The sequence below is a fragment of the Typopeltis vanoorti genome, chromosome 10 (assembly GCF_054136105.1).
Source record: "Typopeltis vanoorti isolate ZY-2024b chromosome 10, IOZ_Tvanoo_1.0, whole genome shotgun sequence".
Lineage (NCBI taxonomy): Eukaryota > Metazoa > Arthropoda > Arachnida > Uropygi > Thelyphonidae > Typopeltis > Typopeltis vanoorti.
The window spans coordinates 14,244,437-14,265,814 of record NC_143558.1 but is presented as its reverse complement, the minus strand read 5'-3'; the positions used below and the strand labels follow the sequence as shown (position 1 = coordinate 14,265,814).

At 34.6% G+C, this 21,378-nt stretch overlaps 1 protein-coding gene across 5 annotated transcripts in view; it reads left to right on the top strand.

The window, feature by feature from the left end:
* LOC150102179 (heterogeneous nuclear ribonucleoprotein U-like protein 1) overlaps positions 1-21,378 on the top strand; it is a 323,967-nt gene that overhangs the window by 247,906 nt on the left and 54,683 nt on the right. For all 5 annotated transcript variants that reach the window (XM_090399724.1, XM_090399723.1, XM_090399727.1 and 2 more), the window contains 3 exons: positions 5,067-5,183; positions 8,264-8,386; positions 21,155-21,283. In XM_090399724.1, coding sequence (XP_090255850.1) covers positions 5,067-5,183; positions 8,264-8,386; positions 21,155-21,283 — 369 coding nt within the window. The remainder of the gene's footprint in view (positions 1-5,066; positions 5,184-8,263; positions 8,387-21,154; positions 21,284-21,378) is intronic.

Here is a 21,378-nt window from a genome sequence, read left to right as displayed (position 1 = left end):
GTCCTCGTCTATTAGCGTTGGCACTACCCCATAGAGTATTGTGACTGTTAAAGTCACCCATCAAAAGAATGGGTTCAGGCAATTGCGAGATAAGGTTATTAAGATCAATTTCATTTAACTCAGCATTTGGTGGTAAATAAATTGAACATACCGTAATAAGGAATCCCACAGAGAGCCGAATCGCTACTGCTTCCAGAGAAGTATTAAGTTGGACCTGATGGAAAGGAGTATGACTGCCCACTAGGATAGCTACTCCTCCATGAGCAGGACCATCTCCAGTTCTATCCTTACGTACAACAGTGAAATTCCTAAAGGTATGGTCCTCGTTGGGTTTTAAGTAAGTTTCCTGTAGACAGAAACAGAAAGGTTTGTGTTTCTGCAACAACATCTTGATATCGTCAATATTCTGGCGGATCCCACGACAGTTCCATTGTAAAAATTTTTCTGTTGTTTTGATTTTATTGACTTGTCTGGTTTTCGAGAGGTTGAGGGCTTACCTTTATCAGATTTATATTTATACACTGTTTTAGGGAAGTATGGATGGCCAGTGTCCATCTCTTCCTCTGGTAGAATGTTCAAAACATCAAATGTATTAGGGTCAGTTGGTATGCTTAGTTTGCTTTCAGTGGGTATCGAGGTATCCATTTTTTCTGTGCGAGTGTCTGGTGGTTTATCATTGAGTGAAGTCTCCACCATAATTTTTTTGACAGATGAGTTTTCATTGAGGGACCATTTTTGAAGTTGTCTCTGGAGTAAGGCCATAGGTCTTGTGATTAATGCGCTCAACGGAGAACCACTTACGATCGTAAAGTTTAGATATGGTGAAATTATCAAATGGTGGAATAGACATGTTTGAGTTGCTGTTGGCACTTTTTTTAATTGTTACTTTTTCAGCATAAGAGGATTGTAGAACAGGTGTAATGGTGGCTAGCTTTCTTTTTGCATCCTGATATGTAATGTTTTGTTCTGTTTTTATTTTTTGTATCTCTTTTTCATCTTTCCATTTCTGGCATGCACTAGAGTATGCTGGATGATCTCCCTGACAGTTGACACGTTAAGCTTTTTTTTTCACAGCAAGATTTATTTTCATGATCTTTACTATCACATCCAGCACAGGTAGTAGAAAAAACACGACAGGCAGTTTGGGCATGTCCATACCTTTGACATTTAAAGCATCTCAGCGGGTTAGGGATATATGTTCTAACAGGACAGCTGAGATACCCTGCTTTTACAGATGTCGGAGGCCTAGGTGTATCAAAAGTAAGGATGGTGTTCTTGGTTGAGACCAGGTGACCATCCCTGCATATCAGGATGCTCCTCACACCCATTACTCCTTGATCTTTAAGCTCTGAACATATCTCCTCATCAGGAACCTCAAGGAGATCCCATTCTGATATCACTCCTCTACTGGAATTGAGTGTTCTGTGAGGTGTTACTGAAATTTGTATTCCACCCATTGTCATTGCTCTCAGTAGTTTCTCGGAATGTTTGCACATTGTTTCCACGAGGATATCACCAGAATGCAATTTCTTGACAGTTTTGGGAGATCCTGCCAGTCCTTCTAAACTTTTTTTGGATAAAGAAGGGTGACATTTTCCCAATTGGTTTTTCACCTGTTGCATGAATGATTAAAAAGGTTGGTACATTTTTCTTAGTATCTGATATCTTTTGTTTCTTACTTCTGTTCCCATATGCTGTGTCTATATTATCAGTACTTGGATGGGACTTTGTTAGGGTCCCTGAAACATTTGAGGATGAAGAATTCATATTTTACGGAATTTTTAATTCGGTGCCAAAGCTCCCCACCCACCACCGAGCCACACATGGACGCCCACTACCCGGCAAGTAAAAAATGCACTCAGGTGTGGAACGCCAGGGCTACCCTGGATGCTATACCAGCACTGCAGCAGGTCTAGGATCCCGACCCCGGACCATGGGGTGAGAGACTTACTGCAACACCGTTGACCCTTGCAGGCAAGCCCAATAGACGATTGATCCTGGCTGGGCCATCCAGGACCACCCGTCTTACAAGCGCGGCCAAAGTAGTGCAAGACTACCAGGATATCCCTTTCCGGATATCCATGGGTCACACCGCACGGTGGCAGGGCGTTGGATCCCAGTGATGGTGGCCTGGAAAAAGGATAGTGAAAAAGACTCAGGAGAAGTAGAGCAAAGAATACGGGAAGAAAAGCAAAGAAAAAGAGGACGAATGAAAGGGGCCAGTACCACTGGGAGGTCCCCTCCACCACGAACAGGTGCCCCACATGGAAGGGAGAAAATGCAAAAGAAACTGGAATAATGTTCAGAAAATTTAAAGCTTCTACTGAAAAAATCAGATCACAAAATCAACCAGGATAATGTTTAAAACTATATCATCATCATCAGCCACTAGATGAAGGCCTTTCCAAGATTACTCCAAAACTTTCTGTCCATGGCTCTCCTTTTCCATGTCACTCCTGCAAATCTGTTGATATCATCGATTCACCATGATTTAGGACAGCATCATGGTCGTTTTTCCTCTCTTGGAATCCAATCCAGTACTTCTTTTGTCCATCATTAATCTTGTCTTCGAGCAATATGCCCAGCCCATTGCCACTTCAGATTATCTTCTTATCGACGTATTCCTTTTGTGATCCATTCTTGTGATTACCAGCCATACTTCTGTATGTATATATAGAAATATATATATATAAAAACTATAGTATATAGACTAGTAGTGTGTGTGTGTGGAAACAATCAAGGTAGGAGTTAGGGACAAATGCTCTAATATCTAGGAATGTTGGTTACTTGAGATAATAAAATACATTCATCATTTGTAAAAATACAGGCTAGTATACATACCTGCAATAGATCTTATTCACTACGCCATCAATTATCTTCCAAAGTAGAAATATACAAGACAATCATTAGATCTGTTGTTTTATATGATACAGAAATTTGGAGCATAAACCAAGATGCAAAAGCTTTGCAGATCTATGAAAATAAAATCTCCAGAAAAATCTTTGGACCTGTAATAGATAACACAACAGGTGAATGGAGAAGAAATCATCTAGAACTATATGAACTCTATAGATCCCCAGTTGTAACTGAACTCAGCTTGCAGATTGAGATAACTTGGTGTGGAAAGAATGGATGAGGAGAGAATAGAATTGAAAGTAGCCTAGAGGAAGACCAAGGTAACATTAAAAATTTAGCTGAGATTGTAATCCCAGTCCAGGAGAGATTCTATTCCCTCCAGAAAAGAATGGAAGAAATTGGTGCTTGCAGCGAAGAACCATACAGGTTCAGCAAAGCAGCTCTTATTTCTACACATACATAATGCAACTTCATATGGAGCTATTTTTTAGTTAATTCTCTTGTCAATGTACTCTCAATTTGGGACTTTTTTTTATTTTGTAATGCAGCAGAGAGTATGAATTATTTAAATTTTAGAGACCTTTCGGTATTAGCCTTTCTCATTGATTAACTCATGATATGGGTAATTCTTTGGTTCTTGGTAATTGCATTTACTGTTTATTCAAGTACCAATATTTGAGTTTAATGTAACCTTAGTAATGTAGTTATTCAACTAATGCTGAGAAATAAACATTTTTGGTGTGATGACAGTCTTTACTCTAATGTATTTATATTTGAGATGTTAAGAGAGAAATAAGTCACTTATTTTGACAGTTAATATTTGGTCCTTATATACTAAATATGAGACATTTTCTTTGGATTTTATTGGACCATGATTCTTTATAAATATATGTATGTTTATAAAGAATTAGAAGTGATTAAGAACATTTCTCAGCTTTTCCACCATTGCCTAAAATCAAACTATTTTAAAGTAAATAACATACTGTATCAACAACTTGAAGGCTTAGCCATGGGCAGTCCCTTGTCACCATCGGCGTGGATCTGTTCATGGCAAAACTAGAAAATGACATCCTATCCAAAACCATCAGTCTGGTGGAGATACGTGGAAGATATCTTCATCATTTGGAAAGACATGGAAAATGCCTTCCTTCAAAAAATAAATTCCTTCCATCAAAAATTAAGTTCACATTAGAGTTGGAAAATAACCATCAATTACATTTTTTGGATATGCTATTAAAAAAACAAGATAATGGACAAATCAAGCCCACAATCTGCCTCAAACCTACAGACACTGGACGGTATTTTCACTTTAAATCTACTCATCACTATGCACAAAAACTTATCATACATATGCTCAAAAACAGAGCAACAAATATCATCACAGAAGAAAAAGATCTGCTTGATGAGCTCTTACTCATATCAAAAATTCTATTCAAAAATGGTTACCCACAAAATATCATTCAAAAGATTCTCTATAGAAACAGCCCAGAGTGACAACCTCAAGTGTCGCAGTATACATCATACCTTATGCCGGCTCAGTCTCAACGAAAATAGCAAAAATCATGAAGTCTTTCAACATCATGGTTGCCTTCAAACCTATTTTAACTGCACGGCATATGTTAAGATCTCCTAAGACACCTAAGTATGAGGTGTATATAACGTCCCATGTTCTTGTGGACTGAACTATATAGGCCAAACATCACAAAGCCTAGAAATCCAAAAAAAAAAAAAAAAAAAGAACATATAGGAGATGTCAACAACAACCGAACAGACACCTCAGGATTAGCCCACCATTCCATCGATTGGGACAACAGCTTCATGCCATACATTGAAGAAGATTTCAGATGTAGAAACTTTAAAGAAGCTGCAGTGGTACTCTGGACAGGAGACAATCTCAGTAGAAATCAAGGCAATATTAAAAGACATTTGGAAAAGTTTTATAAATTCACTATGTTTAACAGAATTCAAATTTGCAAAAAACTATAAAATGAGATCTACTAACAATGACTAAGTCTATGCTCTTAATGTCGTTACTGCATTCTTCTGTTTTAGCATTTAATGTTAGTGTAACCATTCTTGTCCTGAAGAAGCCAGCCAGACTCAAGCTGGCAAAACTGGTAGATGATTATATACATATATTTATAAAGAATCATGGTCCAATAAAATCCAAAGACAATGTCTCATATAACTCACTTATGTTTTACTTTTAGGACCAGCCATATTATCCATTGCCACCAGGTTTTGAAGATTATACATTCATAGGTTGTGTACCTTTAGACCAAAGAGAGAGGGGAACCAGACCCCTAGAAAAAAAAGAAGACTGTGAAGTAAGTATACACATCCTTCTTTATGTAATTAAAAATAGTAAATTTTTTTCATTACATAATTATTATCCCAAGAGAAATATCCAGTAGTGTATATCATAATCATAAAATATTTTGATTGTTACTCGTATTGCTCTTTTTATTGTGAATGCCTTGCATTCACAATAAAAAGTAAATGTTCAGTGCCATTTACTGAATGGAAGTAAGAAGTATTGGAAAAATGAAGAATGTCTCTTGTTAGAAGAATCAGTCAGGCAATTCTATAATCATGTATTACAGAAGTTTGATGTGTGGGTTCACATAAAACTGAAGTCAGTAGCTTTGCTAAAGAGCCAGAAAAATAGGATTGATTTGGACACAATGCATAGTGACATCGTGTTTTATAGTTGATTATAAGCATAGTAAGTATGTATACATAAGGGTAATTATGCATCTTGTTTAGCATACATACATGCTGTGTGCTAAACAAGACAGAATGACTTGAGCATTTTTGAAAATAGTAGTCTTGTATAGTGACACAGTTCATTTTAACAAATCGAATCTGGGGCCATTTTAGTAAATAATAGACATCATGTTACTATTATACGACACCACAATTATGTTAAAATGATGTTTTAACATAATTTGTCTTGCTAAAGCTAAGATGACAAGAACAGGTGATATACTTCTAAATAATAACTTTAGAATGTTATAGTTATTCATTCAAGCAAAGTGAGCAAGTAATCTAATTTTTAGGTACTAAACATAACTTCTATTAGCAAAAATTCTAAACTAGTAGTGTTCATCCATTTAAGATTTAAGTATTTATGGGGGGTTTTTTTTGATAGGAAGCATTTTGCCAAAGATCACCTCTGACAATAGTTAAGGACGTAATCAATATCAGGCATTAGAAATGAAGGTAATAGAAAGTAGAGATGTGAATTATTAAATATAGAGAATAATTATGGATTTTTAAAATCAATTAAGTTGCGATAAATTGTGATGTAGGAAATTTTTTTTGGAAGACTTCTACTACTTTTTTTGTCCGCGCGGTTAGCCTAGTGGCTATGCGCTTCTCAACCATATGCCTGGGGAAGGAGGTTCGATTCCTCTCGGTGACGTGAGGAACTGAAGGATCTTCCTCAGCCATAGCCAAGTTAGCCAGTCTTGGGCATAGACAGCAGGGTTTTTTCCCCAGTTTATTCTGGGGTTTTTCATCCTGCAAAGCAGGCAAACTGGCCTTGAGAACTCAACACTACAGGCCATAGGATACACAGGGGCATAAGGCTGACCACCTTATCCTGTAAACGGAGTGAGGTCCGATGATCAATGGACCCTCGACACCGCAAGGTAAAAGACGGTATAAGGAAGATGATGATGATGACTTCTACTCCCCCCCCCATATATGATGGTAGCTGGTGCCATAAGAAAGGTTCTTGCTGTTTCATGCACAAAGTGAGCAATGTAATTTTCCACTTTTTTTCCCACCACACTAATGGATCAGTTAATTTTTAAAAGTAGTTTATTAAAATATGGAATCATTAATGTTTTATCTTCTGTTTGTTTTAAATCATATGGCTACAGCAGCAGAGGAAAGGTGATATTGTCAGAATTCTGCCATAATCTACTCTTATTTCTTCATTATGATTTTCCTACACTTTTGCCATTTTTGATAAAGGAAGATTATTGATGTCTTTGTCACCTGATATTTCCAAATCAGATTCAGATTTCTCATTAGACTACTTTTAGACCCCTTTTTTTGGCCTATTACTGTAAAAATATATTTTTAATAAAGTATTCTGTTAATTTTTTCATAATGCCTATACTGACAAAAAAATCTTCACTTTTAGATAAGTTTTGGGACATAATAGTTCAAAGCACTTCCAAAATAAAAGCAACATTTTAACTTATATTTTTCGTAATTTTAAAGGTTTCAATAAATTTAGCAGTGCTTTCATTAAATATTACTGATTTGAGCTTGTTGTAGCATATTAAGTGTAGTTTCACCTAGTGGATACATCATAAACTAATTTTATATGGTGGACATTTAATTTAGTTTGAGTATCTTTCAATTTCGAGCATGGAGTAGGTGTATAGTTAAATTGTGCTACTGGTATATGTCTTAATAGTGTAACATCTGCTATAGCTAACTGCAACATGTTAATGAAACACAGAACACATATTTCAGTATCATTACATCCCTCATAATATTGGCGCCGTTATCTCAATTACGTGAATGCTTGAAATGTGTATATCCCACAATTGTAACAGACATCATTACTACACAGATATAGCAGTAAGATGTAACATTAATAATGGTGCGTAGAAAAACAGTAGCACAGTCTCAGCATTTTGTTTTACGAATTCATAGTTGTGCTTGTGCGTTACATTATTAATCAGTCATTGAATTTGAATTTTTTTCCTTTACCACCCAAGATGTTTCTTTGCATATTTTCTATTTTGCAAATATTGAATTTTCACAGAAATAGTAAAAGTTTTAGGTATTGCTTGTTTTATTATTCACAGGCAAAACTACTCTTTTTCCATATTTTAATATCTCATATAAACTGAAATAAAAACGACATCAAATAAAGTATTTATAGCAAACATAATGGATGATATCACACAAAGTGAGTGACAAATTTTCCGATTCCTTCCATTTGCTAGTACAAATATAACAGGAAATTTCTGTTTCAGCAGGGTGAATCCTTAATCTTTCTACTGATTCCGTGCCTTTCTATTAGAAAGGAAATCAATGTAGTTGACTAGTATAATTAAATAGCAGCCAAAGAGCCAATTGGATAACCAAGATCTTAATGCATTGATGCTATCTGTAGGTCCCTGGAAATTGGAGTTGATAAATATGATATCTTTTGATTTGGTAGGATTCGTAGCTTAATGATGACTTTAACTTATTTATGTAACATGACATGTACAATCGCAATAAGTTATCAGAAATTTGATGATGGTGCATATAAAATATTTTGAATTCAAAATCTTTGGAAATATCAGCCGTATGTATTTTTCTAAAACTTAATGATGAGCAAATTAAACTTTTTAAAAATTTTGCTTTTAATATTATTGCATTTTTTCCCCCTCTTCAGATGATCATGATGTGTGGATTGCCTGGTTGTGGAAAATCAACGTGGGCGGCTGCTCATTCTCTTCAATATCCAGAGAAGAAATATAATGTATTAGGTACAAATAACATCATTGATAAGATGAAAGTAAGTTTCCATGTGTATGTTTCTCTAGATTGGATTTATAAATAGATCACCTAAGTTTTTACAGTGCATCCTTGAATGTTTTAGTGCCTTGCTGAATGGGGTAATATTTCTCTATGGTTTATTATATTATAGGAAATTGGATGATTTGACTCTCACTACAACACACTCATAGGAACCAGGCTCGTAAATTGTTGGTTATACCAGATGGTCTGTTGTTGTAACAATGCTATATATCTGATACAGTTAGCTATATTTAGAGTTGAGTATAAAAAGTCATATCTGTACACAGAGAAAACAAATTACATTTGGAAGCTGAAATCTTTGGACAATAAATTTAGGAGTAGTTAAACGGGTTAGAAATTAATGTCTGCCATTATTTTATAAAGATAGCAAAAATTCACATAACCAATCCCTTGTTTTTTTTTTTGCTCATATATTGATCGCAAATACACATCACATGTATTGTAAGCAGATATCAATCAGTACAGGGAAAATAAATATAGAGTATTTATATAACATGTAGTAAAATAGGATATTCAGTAGGTTTTTTTTTTTTTTTTAATATTTGAAAATTAAAAAAAAAAAACCCATCCCCAAATCTATTTAAAGAAATTGTAAAATGGAATAGCTTAATTCACTATAATATAATTGTAATAGATATGCAGATATTCTGCTTGGTTGATGTGTATATTTCTCTAGATTGGATTTATAAATAGATTGTGTAAGTTAAAAATATTAAAATAAGATTCAGATATATCAAAACTGATCAAGCAGAACAGGACATAAAAATATGCAGAAATAACAACCAAAAGGGAAATGCCCAGTTTATTTACTATTGATAACTGAAAATTTAAAGTTTCTTTCTTTAAAAATAGTATATTATTCATGATCATATAATTAGTATGGATCAAGGAAAAGAAGGAGTAGCCATAGTATTCAACACAAAATACGATTCTAATCTTCTTGAATGGCAGTCAGTCTCAAGTAGAGTAATGTGGGCAAATATGAGAATGGGGAACTGGACAGAGACTTATTTGTGCCTATGGTCCCACAGAAGGTTCTACTAAGGTAGAAATGGAGGATTTTTTTTGACACTTTAGAAAAAGCAACTGACACAATGAAAAAGGAAAAGTTGGTCATTGTTGGGGATCTAAATAGCAGAGTAGGAAATGATTGTGAGACATGCAAAAATATTTTGGGAGAATTTGGAGAAAAGAGCAAAGCTAATAATAATGGCAAATATCTGTTGGATTTCTGCTCAGGACATGGACTGGTTATTACTAACACCATGTTCCAACATAAAAATGTGCACAAATTCACATGGAGAGAAGAGGCTAGGAATAAGAAAAGTCTCATTGACTATATTATTGTTGATAGCGATGTTTTCTTCCTGGTGCAGGACACCAGAGTGTACAGAGGATTTGAAATTGGAAGTGATCACTATTTAGTTTTGACCAGGATAAAATTGAATTTCATATTGAAAAGAATAACATGAAGAAAGTTTTAAAGCGAATAAAAGTTGAGCAGCTCTCAGATGTGAACTGTAGACTAAAATACAGAAAGATTATTGAAAAGAAAATGAAAGAGTTTCAGAACAGGAATCAAACCTTGGAGATTCAGTGGCAAACTCTGAAGAAAATATTGATTGATTCTGCCAGAGAGGCATGTGGTGAGGTTGTGTGCAAGGATAAAAAAATCAGAACTCCCTGGTGGACACAGGAAGTTAAAGAGACAGTGAAGGAAAAGAAGAAAGCATATCAAAAGTTCCTGGCAAATAAGTCAGCTTTTACTCTTACAGAATACAGAGACAAATGTAAGAAAGCTAAACAGTGTGTAAAACTAGCTAAACAAAAGTCATGGGAGGACTTTGGCAAGAATATAGAAAATAAATATCAAGAAGGTGGCAAAATATTCTGGAGGTTGTTGAAGAAGCTTAGGAATGGAGGAAAGAGTGCTGTAAATGGAGCTAGAGATGATAAAGATGACATGAAAGCAGGAGAAAAAGATATCCTTGAAGTATGGGGTAATTACTTTGAAAAACTGCTAAATGAAACAAGCAGTGATGACAGCACATTGATAAAAAACACTGACCAGGCATGCAGTCAGGAATACATATCCATACTTGAAGTAGAAAAAGCCATCAAAGGCTTGAAATGTGAAATGGCAGCAGGAGTAGATGATATTCGACCAGAAATGCTGAAGTATCGTGGTATAAATGTCTTACAGTGGCTGCACTGCATAGTTCAGAAAGTCTGGACAGAGGGACGAATTCCCGATGATTGGAGTAGAGCTCTCATAGTACCCATATATAAAAAGGGAAATAAAACTGAATGTGAGAATTACAGAAGTATTTCCATACTGAGTGTTCCTGGCAAGATCTATGCAAGTATACTTGAGAAACGGTTTAGAAGAATTGTGGAAGAAAAGCTTGGTGAAGAACAAGCTGGATTCAGGCTAAATAGAGGCTGTCAGGATCAGATCTTCACTTTACGACAAATAGTCGAGAAAGCATGGGAAAATAACAAAGATCTGTATTTAAGTTTTGTCGGTTTGGAAAAGGCATATGCCAAGAGAGAAGCTATTCACTACGCTGCAGTTATATGGTGTCAATGGGGCATTATATCAAGCAATACTTAGTCTTTATTTGAGTTGTAAGTCAGCAGTTAGAATTGAAGGAAGTACAGGAAGATGGTTTAATGTTAAATCTGGTGTGAGACAAGGATGTACATTATCCCCTCTATTATTCATTATCTATATGGATCACATTATGAAGGAAAGTGGTATTAAACCTGATATCAAAATTGGAGATGTTAATGTCAGCTCTTTGCTTTATGCGGATGATGTTATACTTCTAAATAAATCTGCTACAAGTCTGCAAGATTCTCTGACTAAATTGAATAGCTGTTGTAATAGATATGGTATGAAGGTCAGCAATAAAAAGACAAAGACAATGAAAATAGGCAGAATCATTGAAAATGTCAACTGTGTTGTGAATGGAGAACCTGTGGAACAATTAAAACATTTCAGCTACTTAGGCATGATTTTTACTGAAGATGGTAAAATAAATATAGAAATAGACAACAGAATCAGCAAAGCTGGTATGGTGGGAAGTCAATTGAATAAATTCATATGGAATAAGAGAGAAATTAGTTGGAACACTAAATTAGCTGTATTCAAACCAGTGTTCAAACCAGTTTTAACTTATGGATCTGAGAGCTGGGTCAGAAGTAAAACACTTGACCAAAGACTAGGAATCGCAGATATGAGAGGCCTGAGAAAGATTAAAGGCGTGAACAGATGGCATCAATGGCAATATCATATTAAAAATGAGGATATTAGGAAAGAACTTGACATTGTCAGCATAAAGGAATGCGTTAGCAGAGCTAATCTCAGGTGGTATGGTCACTTAAACAGAATGAGCGAGGAAAGATTAGCAAAACAAGTGTTCTCTGCCAGGTTGGCAGGAAAACGACCCAGAGGAAGACCAAGATATAGGTGGATTGATATGGTACAAAGTGCCTTAGACGATAGAAATATAAGATCTGATAATGTTGGAGTATTGACAAGTAACAGACTGATTTGGAGGAAAATTGTAGATAGGAAGTTAGTAATGATGTAATTTTTTTCATGTAGTACTGTCATATCCTGTACACCCCTTGAGGGTGTATGGCAGGAATTTCATGATGATGATAATTAGTATGGAAATACAAGCTACAATACATGCATCAATCAAATAAACCTTATTTTCAAAATCGTTAAAGCAGGCTTTTATATGGAGTAGAAACCTGAAGAATAATAGACAATCAAAAAGTCTTGCAGGTTTGTAAATTAGATATTTAGAAAATTATGTGGAACAGAAGATCAAGAAGGTTTAAGTGCTCTACCAATGTATAGATCTTCAGTATTAACTAATGAAACAGGTTGCAGACGTCTTGATAATGGTTAAATAAGTGATCAAGATGAGTCCCGATGGACGGAAGACCATGGTATTCTGGGAAGATTGAATTGGAATAGGATATATGGCAGGAAAGAGTCGACAGTTGCTATAGTGAACCCATAGAAACTAGTGATTTGTAACAATCCATGGTTCTCTACTGAATTTATGATAAAAATTCTAATCCTCACATTCTGTTGATGTGAAATGAAAGAAATCATGAGAAATAATATAGGTAGAAATCGCCAAAAACAGAATTAAATGAATCACGGGAAATAAAGGAAATTGCCAGACACATAACAAAAGAATTTCGAATAAATAAAGGAAATAACATGAAAGAAATTGTGGACAATATTTTTTAAAAAAAAATCACTGGAAAGTAACACAAAAGTGATTATTAGAAATAATTGAAATGGGAAATTTCCTATGGGAAACTATAGGAAATTGCAGAAAACAAAGAAATCACAGGAAGCAGAACAAAGGAAATAGTGGAGAATTGTACATTGATGACAGAACACAATGGGATTAGCAGGAACTATACGTGAAGGACACAAAATGTCCTTTACGTACAGTTTAAAAATTACAAATGCAAGACTATTGAAATATAAAATATAGTTTAAATTTGAAAGGTTACATTAATTTATTTGTTATTTCTCTAAGAATGTATATTTGCCAAATCTTCCTCTACTTTGGCTCAAAATTGTTTGCCACTTCATTGCTTTCATTTGTTGCATTTCTGTTTAATTCATTTAACTCATCTGTATCTATCTGTAATTATATTTCTTTGATGGTTGAATTTGTAGTGTGAAAATCTTCATAAATTCCATTTGCTACATAAGTTTATTCAAATTATAAATCAGATGTTTTCCTCTGAATTATAATTTGAAAGCTGATAATTCAGAAAGGTAGAATAACACTAATGGATTTGAAAATATAAAATCCTTATGCTACTAGAGTGGAACAGTAAATATATAACATTGATTCATAAACAATAATAAAGGTTAATGTTTATTAGTAAAAGTCATTCTATTCTTGGGGTTTATAGGTGGGTACATGGCCATTGTTTTTTGAAGTCTCAGGAAGAGACTTTAAAAAACAAGTGAATAACATTGTGGTCAGTTTAATGGGGGGGGGGGGGATTATATATTTTTTAAACTTCTTCAAATTGGTTCAAAGATTCCAATAACATACTGAATGGGTTTGGAGTGCTACGAGCAGGCTTGTATTTGTCAAAGAATATGATGGTCCTTCCTTGGCATGTAGCAAATTTCATGCATAATGCTCTGAATGCAGGTTTGAGATAAGAATTGGACTAGATGTGTGCTCTATTAAGAATAGTTTTGAGATGGATGATGTGCTAAATCTTGTATAACAGCCACTGAAGGTAGGTTTACAATAAACTTATCAGTAGGCCAAATATTCAAAGGATACCCACAAAAGCTTATCTTGCATCCTTCTCTATGGTGAAATTGATATGGGGGTGTAAGCTGTTGATTTTGGTAGTAATGAAGGTAGAGTAACTCCATGATGTTTCTTAATAATGAAGGTATCCTCTGTATAGTATACTCAGAATGATAGAGAAAATAGTCTTCTATGCTTTAAAGATAGTAATTTGCTAAGGCAGGAGAGAGAACTTGCTGTGGAAGACAGTTAATTTTTATTTTTATAAGAAATTTGATGAATGATTAACAGAAGAAAGACAAATGGCCCAAAAGAGCACCTAAGAACTGATAGAAACTTCACTGAACAATAGGTAAGAGAGTTAATACGGTTTTAATATAGATTTAAGAGGAACCTTTATAGATATTAGGTAGGCCATAGAAACAAGGGGTTCTTTCAGAATGATAGTTTTCTTATGAAGTAGAGAATTCATTTTCTTGATTTAACTCTTTACAAAGTTGTGCTGAATCTTTGGGGAAGTAGTGCTGTCATGTAAAAGATATTTTACCCACCCATAACTATTACAGTTCATTTTTTTATTGACTTTAGATGGCACTGTTCTATCTGAAACATTTTAAGACTAAACTCAACTACAGGTTGTTTTGGAGAAAAAACAGTTGTGGGATAAAGTGGTGTTCCACTTCGATATGTTGGCTATCCATTTGTTTATAGCAATTATTACAATTGCAGGTTTGTACTTTGACAGGCAATTCAAATATGTGATTAAGAACATGTATGTATGCATTTATTTATCAAATGAGTGTTGGAGAGTGTCTGAAGTTACGTTGAACTATTTCAGTAAGTGAGAGAATGGTGACAAGTCTCCATTCCCAGTGGAGTCTTGTACTACAGAAATATTTAAAATGTTAAGAGATATCATATCATGTTTGACAAGGTTGATTGTGTATAAATGAATGACTAGCATTTAAAATGTTCCAAGAGAAGTCAGGTTTCTAAATGAAAATGTCAACATATCTCCATTATTTTTTATGTACTACTAATATCAGTATTGGATAAATGGGATAAAAATCAATATACTCTATTTTGAAGAAAACTTCTAATGCCATATAAAATAATTTTATGTCATGATCAGGGCTCAAAACAAATTGTGTGAAATCCTACTCACCAAGCAAAAAAAAAAAAAAAGTGCCACCGTTTTTAATGATATGTACAATATTCCCTCCAATTATTTCTTATATGCTATGTGGACCTGCTTCTGCTATCTAAGTAGAAAATTTTTACATCGCCTGGCAACTGCAAGACACTTTAAAAGTGATGCCATGTTTGTACAAGGCTTGAGTCTACATAATGTCAGGTTTTTCACTCTGAATATCAATGACTCTAGTAAAGAGGTCGTTCCAGTCAATCATCGCTTTCCCATCCATTTGGAAATAGGAATCCATCTATTTCATTCGTAATAAGGTCAGCCAAGATCACACACCTTACTGGACTAATCCACCAGCAATTGATAAACCAGTTGGAATATGTAGAGCATCAGGAAAGAAAAGCAAAAGCAACTGTGTAAATGGTGACTTTGAACTGGCAGCATTTGTAAAAGAAAATTTCATCTGCTTGGCAACAATTCAGTGTGGGCAGGAGCATCTGTCACTATGCAGCTTAGAGGGAAAATTGGATGTCCCAATAAATCAAACAGAAGTTCCATAAACTAGTCAGTGATGCTGCACCTGTGGTTTTAAAGTTAAACTTTTTAGAAAGTAATTTTTTTATTAAATGAAAATATTTTATTTTATTTTGTCCAGTGTACAGCTACTTGCTAGCTGGCATAATCTACTCACGATGGGCATGCATATTTGTCGAGCCCTATTTATGATAATTGGTAGGTTTTATATGACATATGAGTAAAACCTGGATGTCTTGTGATCTTTTAACAAACAAGTTCAACTTTTCTAAGAAGTCACTGAGCAAATCTGTGCATCTGTGAAAATCCAACCATACTGTCATTTTAAATTATGTAATCCTTTTCCAAGTTTAATCTGCCATCTTCCCTACTGATTCTGTCTCAGTAGCTGACATGATTTGCTTATTCTTTCATAATATTTACAATGAAATCAATCCTTTGGACAAAACAGAGTGAGAGAAGCTGTTACAAAGAATAGATGTAACTGAATATACGAGGAGGATGAGTAGTTGAAGCTGTACAATGAAATCATGTGGCAAATGTGATAAGTGGCACAGTCTGAAACATATTAAGATCCTTCCCATAAAAATTAAACAAGAAACAAAGTATTAATTAATGTAAAAAATAAAATAAACAAAAAATGAACTTTTCTATGGAATGCTTTGAGAGCTATTTTTCTTAAAGTGTTAATTTCAAGCCATCATTTCTTTTCAGATTCAGACAGTAAAACAAGGTTTCAGAGCACTTGAAGGGCCTTAATCTTCCTACAGAGGATTCAGTTTGGTGGAGAAGGGTGTTCTACATGTCCCAACTGTTCCAGCTTATGGAATTTTAATGTAAATGAGATATTCCTCATGGTGAACAGCTGCTGCTCTGCCAGTTTAGCCAAAATTTGATAATCCATACTGGCATAGAATCTGATACTCCAGGGTAGGCTAGAAGCAGAAATATTGGGTGAAAGGACACAAGCAGGTTGGCAATTCCTTCACAGATACTTTAACATAACTAATGGTCATTCGATGAACCAACTCTTGGGAGCCACATGACAAGGAAACCTTATAGCAATTAACAGCTTTGTTGATATAAAATGACTCTTTAAAGATCCTGTATATTGAGTGAGCTCAATATACAGGATCTAAAAGGTAAGGAAGACAAGAAGAACAATGTCAAATTTCTGACAAGGATGATGATGTATAAGACCATGAATGTAAAATTTGCTATGGAGTTTTCTTTCTAAAAATGGAGAAGGCTACCGTTAACATTTGCTTGACAAAGAAGATTAGGAAAGGGAACTCAGTGATCTATCTCTAAGGTGAACTAGATGCAATGGTGGATTTAGTTGAAGTTCATGATGAAATATTGGAACTATTCTAACTGCAAGGATATCGTCCACATGCCTATAAGGACAGTTCAGGGGAGGTACTATGGTACCATTCCTATATCTGAATTAAGGAATAGACAAATTGTTTAGGTCAGATGACCTAAACAATCTGTCTTTAAATTACCCTGGAGTCAAATTCCTTGCCAGTGTAGATTATCATGTTTTGGCCAGACTGGTAGATCGGTGGCTGTTTGTGATGATGAACAGCCGCATACATTAAATTCCATCAGCTGGAACACCAACCTTTGGAGGAAGATTACAGTCCTTCAGAAAATTAATTCCTTATGGTCAGTGGTGAGCTATGGAAATTTTAACAAAGGGCTCGTATTGTCAAGGGAAAAAAAAGGTAACTTAGCCCTCATATTGCGACTTTGTAGAGCTTCTGACAGATCAGATATAATAATTCCTGTAGGATATCACTCATTAATGCTAGATCTTTTAAAAATTCCAATGAGATGTGTCTGTTTAAAAAGCCCTTATAATTATCGCTCGATGCTAAATGCTTGTATAAAGCTTCCAAACACACTCCCGATCTTTAAAATTTCGATACCAAGGTGTTTTGCAATCGTATTTAATTCTTGGTGATTGATGATAAAAAGCATATAATTTATCCATAAATATTTCAAAATGATTTATTTTTTTAATGTTTTTTATGAAATCGTCTAATGCTAATTGTAAACGATGAGCAATGCAACGTTGGGAAATTTTTGTAGAAGTTTGATTACAACACCTGATTTGTCTCCTAACATTACACTAGCTCCATTAGAACAAAATGTGATGAGATGATTTTTTATATAGTTATCAGAAATTCCATATGAATTTAAAGTAGCATGTATACATGCCTCAGTGGTATTTTCTAGTTCTACAAGATTATTAAACAAGAAGAACAAGGGGCTTGGAAATTTGAGAAAAATTTAACAAAGGGCGCGCGTGAGCTCCTTATAGCTCACCACTGCTTATGGTACTTATACTTACAAAGAAACTGAGTTCTGAAATCTTGCTTTAACATCCAAATCGGAACAGAAATGATGGCCTGAAATTGCCCATATTATGGGATATAGTTCTTTTCTATGCATTCTGTAGGCAATATTGTTTTATAATTAATACTTTGCCTTCTTTGAATTTGTACAGTTAAGACCTTAATGTATTATAGCCCATGCCACTATCATGTATGTGTAGCTCATACATTTTCATTGTGGTCTTCTGGATTTTTCTTTTGTGTGTTTAATTTGAAGATGCTCTTGACAGTAGGACCAAAGTTGTATTTTAGTTTTATGTAACTAATAAAACCATAGGTAGTCTTCATCATTTTATAAACAACCCAAGATATAGGTGGTTTGATAGCGTACAAAGTTCCCTAGACGACCGAAATATAAGATCTGATAATATTGGAGTCTTGACAAGTAACAGACTGATCTGGAAAAAAATTGTAAATAGGAAGTTAGTAATGATGTAGTACTATCATATCCTGTACACCCCTTGAGGGTACATGGCAGGAATTTGATGATGATGATAGTTAGTCTTTATTTATTTAATTGAAAAAGCTGTTCTTGGATGGTTTTTGGTGCAATACTCTGTAGTTTGACTAATTTGGAATTTAGAAATTATATGGTGATTGATATGAGAAGTACTCTTGAGTGGAGAAGTATAGCATGCTTCTTGGAGTGGAAAAAGCTGCAGTTGTATTTTTGCCAGGCACATGTAGAAGAGAAATTTGTCCCTGTTTAGAAATCTGTGTATTATTTTGAACAGTAAGTGGAAGTGAAGCAAAATCTTTTTGCAAGTTAAGGCAAAACTGTGTATTGAATCACTGAGTTTTTCAAGATTGTCCCATTGAGGGATTGGAAAAAGCAGATTTTATGGCATTGGTTTTGAAGATAATGAAGCTTCAGATGATTGTGCACTACAAGTTCTTTCAAATGAAAAGCATACTCTCATCAGAAAGCTTTGAATATGGTTTGAAGTTAGAGACTAGTTCATTTATGTACAGGAGATTAAAAAACAGGTAAAAAAATACAGAGCATTGGAGTACTCCAGCATTCATGGGGAAATTGGAAGATAAGATGTCATATGTAGGTTTAATCACCAAAAAATTCAAAACCAGTTTTGAATTTTTTGGTGATAATGGCGACTTGTTTTCAAACCCCCTTGTGATACACTGTATTTCTTTCTTGAATTGCCTTGGCTAACTAGGAGAACCAAGGCTTGGCTCACACAAAAGCAGCAAAGTTTTTCTTCTTATAAAACAAGCTACCCAGCTAGAAGAGCACACAGAAACAGGCATTGTAGCTTTGGTTGTTTCTGTCATAATTCAGAATCAACCGTCTATATAAGGCTTTGATAGTGATCTAGAATTTTGGGTGGAATAAGGAAACCTTTATTTCTGTAAGAATTATTTTTCTTATTCAGTGGTGCATCTGTTTGTATATCAAGAGAGTATAAACAGAGACCATGGAAAGCCCAAAGGCTATCCCATTTGACACCTAGAATACATGCCAAAGGAGAAAATTTTAATTAGGCTGAGAACATGCACCTGTAACCACTTAACAGAACAATAAATGGACAATGGATGTTAGTCTTTAAACCATGGTGTTAATATATATAGCAATTCAAGTCTTTAAACCATGGTGTTAATATATATAGCAATTCAAACTTGAAAACAGCATTGTTAACAGATCTTTGAATGGTCATGACTGCTAAGGTTGCCCAATTCTTATGGTGATGCTTAAGGTGTTGAAATATTTGAAAATGGCACAGAGTTGGTATTTGACTGTGAAAATATAAATGTGCTATATTTCAAACAATATGTGGCAAATATTATTATTATTATTATTATTTCGGGCGACTCCAGGAGTCCTTAGACTCATCGAGGGAGGCCCTAAACATCATGTCCACACAACTATGCGATTACATTCTCACAGTATCTATCATACCTTGTCTTGAACTCGTTCACCGTCATAGCACCCACAACAGACTCTGGCAGCTTATTCCACTCATTTACCACTCTAAAAGTAAAGAACCCAGCTCTAACACCCCTGCTAACCACACTCTTGCCCAGCTTCCATAGGTGTCCCCTAGTTCTCCCACCACCAGTCCTGATCTCAAAAATATCCTCTGAATTAATCCTATAGAATCCCTTTAGCAATTTGAATGTCTCAATCATATCTCCTCTGCCTATCAACTAGTTTCTGCAACCCACAAATCTTCAACCTGTTCTCATATGGTTCATTCCATAGACCTGTTATCATCTTAGTCACTCGCCTCTGGATCCTCTCCACCTCCTCCCCATCAAGAAGAAATACTACTGTTTGACTTTTTTGATTGACATACTTTAAGTTTTTTTGTGTGAGATACGTATTTTTGGTTATATAAAGAAATTGTGCTGAGAGCTTCATTTACTGTAATTTTCCTTCTCGAAAACTGATTGTCCTTTGCCTACTCCATACATAACAAGGGGAATTTGCTGCAGAAATATTAAGCACAGATTTATGTGTGAAAAAAATCTCATTCATAATTCTCTAGAGCAGTGGTTCTTAACCTTTTCAAAGTCACAGAACACTTCTGATTATAAGAAAAATTTGGGGGACACCAAAAGCATTAGGATCATAAAACTAACTAAAAATATGCATGGACTTGCCTTTTATAAAAATGGAACTTATTTTAATGCAATATTTGAGCTTGTTGGCTTTTGCAGATTTCAGCAATATTAGGTCTAATATGTGCTATAGCTACCCTGAACTCTTTGTCTATATTAGTAAGTCTTTCACGCTTTTTAGTTTTTATATTGGTTAATATTGAGAAATCGAGCTCACACAAATATGATGTTGAAAACTGTAACAAAATTTTCAGTGCCCTTGTGGTAGTTAGCTTGGACAAAAATCCAAAATTCCTCAAGAGTTATTTCGGAGAATTTAATTTTTAGAGTATGATCCGTTGACAAAGTAACTAATTGTTCTCCTTTTTGTAACGAAAATTCACAACTCGATGTATTCACTGTGCCAAATGGATTTCATATTCAGTCATAATTGTGGGTATTTAAGAAAGGACAGTAACTTGAAATCTTTTCTTCCAATATTGTTAATTGTTCTGTTATAATGGAAATAAAAGTGTTCCGGGGAACACTTAAGAACTACTGCCCTAGAGTGTCTATCAGAAAAACGATGTTCGTCACTGATATTTTACTACTCTTGAAATGTATATTATTGTTAGTAACCATAAACACTTTGCATGTATATTCTGGTGTGGTGGATAATTTAAACAAAACATGCTCATTAGTTTTGCAGTCAGCTTAGATTTAGTTTAAGCTTTTGCTCTCAGTGAATTTTAAAAATTGAAGTAATCATAAATTATTTAATTTCAATTAACTCTTTATAGGTTATGGGTCTTCCTCGAAAACGTAATTATCATGGCCGGTGGGATGTTCTTATTCAGATGTCAACTAAATGCTTGAACAAAATGATGGAAATTGGAACTCGCTTATGCCGAAATTTTATTCTTGATCAAGTATGGTATTCTTTTTAGACAATGAGCTAATATGTAATCTTAAAAAAATCATAGCTGCTTGGCTCTGTAGAAAAATATTAAGGAATAGCAAGTCT